This window comes from Elephas maximus, chromosome 24, assembly GCF_024166365.1.
Source record: "Elephas maximus indicus isolate mEleMax1 chromosome 24, mEleMax1 primary haplotype, whole genome shotgun sequence".
Classification (NCBI taxonomy): domain Eukaryota; kingdom Metazoa; phylum Chordata; class Mammalia; order Proboscidea; family Elephantidae; genus Elephas; species Elephas maximus.
This window is the reverse complement of record NC_064842.1, coordinates 38,682,314-38,688,313: the sequence shown is the minus strand read 5'-3', so window position 1 is coordinate 38,688,313 and position 6,000 is coordinate 38,682,314. Positions and strand designations below refer to the sequence as shown.

Sequence of the window (6,000 nt, the reverse complement as noted above, 5' to 3'; positions counted from 1 at the left end):
GATCCTTTCCTCTAAGAATCACAGAATGATGGAGACGGAAAAGATACTGAAAATCACCCAGTTCAGCTGTTTCTAACTTACATACATCCCCAAGAACCTTAGGGATTCTCAAAGTGGTAAACGAAACTCTGTAGGCAATTTTCAATATTCCAAAAGGTTTAACAGAAATTGCATATTTTCCGGTGGTATCGAATATTGTGTTTCCTTGTTTTGTGATAGAATGATATCAATTCCACATTAAACTGAGGTTTGACTGACCTGTCTTCCGATTGAGTATAATCTGTTTTCCTATTATGTCACACCCAACTTAGTAAACAACGTTTAAAATAAGCTCATGGTCAAACTGGTAAAACTTGCTACACTCTTCACTGACTTCACCTTTATTTAATTCTCACAACACTGTAGAATGGCTCAATAACAGCAGAGCCTGGAAACCTTGACTCTCAGTCCAGGGTTCTTTCGAACTGCGCGGTGCTTCCAGGTTCCTTCCGTTTGTCCCCAGTCTACAGCACCTTCAATCCCTGATCGAGAAGCACCTGTCGTGCTCTTGCTATTGGGTCACCCATCCGCCTCTCAGGAGACAGGGATCGCTCCCTCTTCACACTCAGGAACGCGGTTCGCTCCCACGCATGCGTATATCACGCTCTTCCTCGCCTGGAACGGAGACCCTAGCTAGCTCGCGAGGGTGGGCGCCCAGGGCGCGCGTATGCAGTCGTTTTGTGAGCGGCTCTCTTCTCCTGCCCCCGCTCCCCGTCCACCAAACCACCAATCCTACCGTTCATTTTACTCTCCTCCGCCCTTTCACTCCATTAAGACTGCCTACCCTTCCGTACGTCACCAGCGAAAACAGCTCCCGCCCAGGGCTCCTCTGGTTGCTAAGCCGCCGCCGTCGCCGTTCGTGCACGAGCACCGCCCGGGCGGCGTAGAAAGTTGTATCCCCCGCCGCTCCCGCCCCTTCCGCCGCTCGCGCGCGCGCGCGCGCGCACGACCTGCCCACGGCGCGCAGGGGTTGGCGGCGGCGGCGGCCTCGAGAGCGGTAGTGGTTTCTACTCCCCTTTATTAGTTTCCTCCGCCCCCTCCCGTCGGACACCGTTGTGTGGATGCCTTAAGAAAAAAATCAACTTTATTGTTCCTCAGCCCCACCTCCCGGCGCGGCGCGCGTCCTCGGGATGCACTGAGACTGAGGGAGGGGAGGCGGCGGTGGGTCGTGTCTGGGTCCCTCTCCTCCGAGCGCCGTGCCGGGGGGGAGGGAGTCACGATGTCAGGTAGCCGCCCGGCCGGATCGGGCTCCGCTGGGACGAGCCCTGGCTCCTCGGCGGCCTCCTCGGTGACTTCCGCCTCCTCGTCCTTATCCTCTTCCCCGTCGCCCCCTTCCGTGGCGGCTTCGGCGGCGGCGCTGGTGTCCGGCGGAGCGGCCCAGGCCGCGGGCTCGGGCGGCCTCGGGGGCCCGGTGCGGCCTGTGCTGGTGGCGGCCGCGGCGTCGGGCAGCGGCGGCGGGGCGGTGTCCGTGGGCCCGTCCCGGCTCAGCTGCGCGGCCAGGCCCAGCCCCGGCGTAGGTGGGAGCAGCTCCAGCCTAGGCAGCGGCAGCAGGAAGCGACCTCTGCCCACCCCGCTCTGCAACGGGCTCATCAACTCCTATGAAGACAAAAGCAACGACTTCGTCTGGTAGGTTTGAATAACACCCCGCACCCCTTGCCCCCTGTGTGTTACGAGTTCCTGCTGGTTAGGCTGGTGGGGTCCAGTGTGAGGGTGGCCTGTGTAAGAGCTTGGATACTGGTTTTGTTCTGAAGTCAGCGTTTCCGAGATTCGAACTTGTAGCGGTGGTGGGGGTGGGGGGGTGGTAAGGACGGAGGGGAGGAGTGAGGAGATGTTGAAGTCCCAAGGCAGGTTGGGGGTAGTGAAGAGGTGAGCAGTGGTGGGGAGGAAGTGAGAGGAATTTAAGGCATAATAAATAGGATGGGGAGATGGAGCATCGAATAATGTTGTGGATAAAGAAGAAAGTTGGGTAAGAAGGTTGGGCCTTGCATTTTCTGGCTGTCTGGCGTTTTAGGCACCCAAAAATCAATCCGATTACTTGTTGAGGTGAATTAAATTTGTGAAGAGGGTGAAGCTTCCTGGGATGCTGAGGGATGGCGTTGCTGGTCAGGATTTGCTTACTGGCGGTATGGTGCATGGTGCTGTAAACACGGGTAAGGATGTTTTAAGGGGAAGTAGTATTTAAGTATCAGTTGTGTGTGTACATGTGTATTTAAATATATCTCGTCTCACATTTCAAAGTGTAGGCCACTTTTATATCTGCTGTAGTCAAAGTCTATTCACAAAATATTCAATTTCTCAATCGAATATCTTCAAGAGGGAACCACATTTAGTAAACATCATCGGTGTGTTAATTACAGTTGTATTACACTCGTATAACGCATTAGAGTATACTGGAGCTTCTGATTTGAGAAACGCTAGGTATTAGAGATTTTGCCATCATAGTTGGCATCTTGAATGACACAGTACTATTCAGTCATGAGATTTGGCATAGACGGGCTAGCCATATGAAGTTGACTTGCTGAAAGTGTTTTGGGATTTTTATTGGGTTTTGGATATTATTGGTTGGATTATGAGAAAGGAATTAGCTGAGTAGAAACTGGTGGGGTTTTGTGCTTTTCTTTTGGAGGAAATTGATAGATTTCCTTAAGAGATTATGTTGTAGAAAGTTGGCTTGCACTAACATTATGGGGATGATCTGGGTTGGTGTCATTAAGTATGATAGGGGAATAAGTTGGAACTGCTAGGGAAGCTGTTGATTAGATATACAGTTTATGACTCTTGCAGAAAAATAATACTGTCTTTATTCATATTTCTGCTTTTCTTTTAAATTATTTTGGATTCAGAATTATTTCATTTTTCGTTGAACCTGGGCTATAATTGTGAATGATAGTTATGAATAATTTTAGCAGTTTATGATTGGATCTAAGAGGTGTTTGCCTTCATACTCAGTAGAGAGGAGCCTTGGTGGCATAATGGTTAAGAGCTCGGCTGCTAACCAAAAGGCTGGCAGTTTGAATCCATCACCTGCTCCTTTGGAAACCCTGTGGGGCAGTTCTACTCTGTCTTGTACGGTTGCTATGAGTCGGAATCGACTTGACGGAAGTGGGTTTTTTTTTATTTTGTTTTTAGAGAGTGCCACGTGGTAAGGTAGAAGCTAGTAAAATAAAGTGGAGGGTTTGCAGAATTTAGTCTTTTTGCTACCATTTCAATTTTCAGTAGACTGAAAAGAAAACAAACGCATCAGCATCCATATAAAAAACCAAACCCAACCCCATTGCCGTTGAGTTGATTTTGGCTCATTGCAACCCTGTAGGACAGTAGAACTGTCCCATGAGGCTTCCAAGGATTGGCTGCTGTATTCAAACTGCCGACCTTTTGATTAGCAGCTGAGCGCTTAACCATTGTGCCACCAGAGCTTCCAGCATCCATATAAAAAAAAAAAATAGGTATACTAAAACAGGGTAAAAGATGTGAGAGGTAAGGGAATTATTCATTCATTTAACAAATACTTACTTAATACTCACTGTCTGCCAGGCACCATGTGAGTTTCAGTGTGCTATAGGCTATTTTATAGGGAATTGGAGAGGGTGGGGAGCACTGGTTGCTCAGTGGTTAAGCTCTTGGTGCTAACCAGTGGTTTGAACCTACCAGCTGCTCTGCGGGAGAAAGATGTAGCAGTCTGCTCCTGTAAAGATTTACAGCCTTGGAAACCCTGTTGGGCAGTTTACCTCTGTCCTGTAGGGTCACCTTGAGTTGGAATCAACTTGACGGCAGTGGGTTTGGTTTGGGTTTGGAAAGGGTAGAAACAGTTTAAGCAGCTGGCACTTTTTTTTTTTTTTGAAACAAGATTATTAAAATTTTTATTAGCCCATCACCTAATTTAAAAATTTCAGTCTAGTCTCTTGAGTTCTAATCATGCTGCTTAAATTATTCTGTTTTCGTTTATACTGTAGTGTGGAAGTGTCCACTGAGAGTTTTCAGTTAAAAATTTTGCATATTTCACTTTTTGTCTAAGGATCTCATTAGTTCATTATATCTCTTTTTGGTAAAGTTGGATAGTCAAAAGAATTAATCAGCGGAATCTGTTTTCTGCTTCTCCATCTACGTTTGATTTTCCCAAAGCTCTTGGGGTAGACAGATACGAATTAGGCAAGGCCTGAGGAATCCTTTTCATTTCTAATTGGCTCTGGGTGGTCTTCTCTAGTATGCCTCAGAAAGGATCAAACTGTGAGCCAGTCCAAATTAGTCTGTGCTTTTATACTTAGGCCGGGGTTTGAATAATGATGATAATTCCTTACTTATCTATAGCAAATCAGAAAGTTTATCCTTTTCATCTCATCTTATCCTTAGAGCCAGTCTCTGAAGTTACATAGAACTTTCTATTTTAATATAATACTAATATATTTATATGCCCAAACAGGCACAGAGTTACAAGTAACTGTTGCAGATTGTTGATGTTAGCAGCCTTGTTGACAGCCCTTTAGTAGGCCCAGGCCCTCCACTCAGGGCAATTCTGTGCATCATCCCCATGATGGATTATGGATCAGATTGTTGGGATCCACAGGGTTTTCACTGGTTGATTTTTTGAAAGCAAATCTCTAGACCTTTCTTCCTAGTCTGTCTATCTTAGTTTGGAAGCTCCACCGAAACCTCTTCAGTATCTTAACAACACACACAACTCCGCTTACAGGTGATGGCTGCACATGAGATAAATTGGCTGGGAATCGAACCAGGGTTTCTTCCATGGAAGGCAAATGATAACTCACATCTCCTAATTCTCAATTTAGTGCTTTCTTTTTATGGAATTAGAAAATTTCAGATTTATAAATTCGAGTACTGGTATTTAGCATGAACCAACCAAACCCTTTACCATCAAGTTGATTCCAAGTCATAGTGACCCTACAGGACGGAGTAGAACTGCCCCATAGGGTTTCCAAGGCTGTAATCTTTACAGAAGCAGACTGCCACAGCTTTTTCCCATGGAGCGGCTGGTGGGCGTGAACCACTGACCTTTCGGTTAGCAGCCAAGCACTTAACCACCGGGCTACCAAACCAAAAACCAAATGCATTGTTGTCAGGTAGGTTTGGACTCATAGCGACCCTATAGGGCAGGGTAGAACTGCCTCATAGAGTTTCCAAGGAGCGCCTGGTGGATTTGAACTGCCGACCTTTTGGTCAGCAGCTGCACTGCTTAACCACTAGCCACCAGGGTTTTCCACCAGGGCTCCTTACATGGGGTAGATTGGAGGGAAGCAGCTGCTTCTTAACACCTGAGATAAATGTTTTTACCCCTGACTACTACTTCCTCCTGCCTGCCCTCCCCACATCATAAGAGAACATATCATAACTGGAGGATGAGGCCGGGCAATATAGTTTGCAAAAGCTCCCCTGGTGATAATGACATGTCCATCTCCCCTCCTTGAGAACTATTGATTTAAAGTCAAGTGCATAGTTTTCAGTAATACGCATTAGCCTCTCTTGACAAATATCCTATTTGAAAGGAAGTTTATATTTAATTGCAGAATTGATTAAAATTTTGGGAATTTATAGTTTAATATTTCTTTTATACAGAGGGTTGAAAGTATTATCAAGTTGCAAATGACTTTCACAGTGTTATATAGATGGAGTGCATGTGTGACAGAAGAGAGTAGTATCTAGCCTGAAGTTGGATAATTCTTTAACATTTGAAGAAAGTCTTTACTTTGATTTTCCATGTTTTCCTTACAGGGTCCATTTAACTAAACAGTACATCTTGATAGTATATGGAAGATGACTTCTTTAATTCTGATTCCTTTCTTTTATTTTATCACATAAGTACTGCCTTTGCATTCACTTTCCCAACTACCCAAAATGACCTTTTTTACCACTGTAGGTCCCAGTTATTCTCCAGGTTGCAGCCAAATATGTATTTTTGAGTAGATAGTGAGCTCCTTGTGGGAAGGTTAGAGTCTTAATATCTGC

At 45.9% G+C, this 6,000-nt stretch overlaps 1 protein-coding gene across 3 annotated transcripts in view; it reads left to right on the top strand.

Annotated features, from left to right (window-relative positions):
- Positions 1–981: 981 nt before the first annotated feature.
- COP1 (COP1 E3 ubiquitin ligase) overlaps positions 982–6,000 on the top strand; it is a 251,614-nt gene continuing 246,595 nt past the window's right edge. The window contains exon 1 of one of the 3 annotated variants that reach the window (XM_049868584.1): positions 982–1,665. In XM_049868584.1, the coding sequence (XP_049724541.1) occupies positions 1,259–1,665 (407 nt within the window). In that variant the 5' untranslated portion in view covers positions 982–1,258. The remainder of the gene's footprint in view (positions 1,666–6,000) is intronic. The other 2 variants (XM_049868583.1, XM_049868582.1) reach the window with 2 other exon arrangements.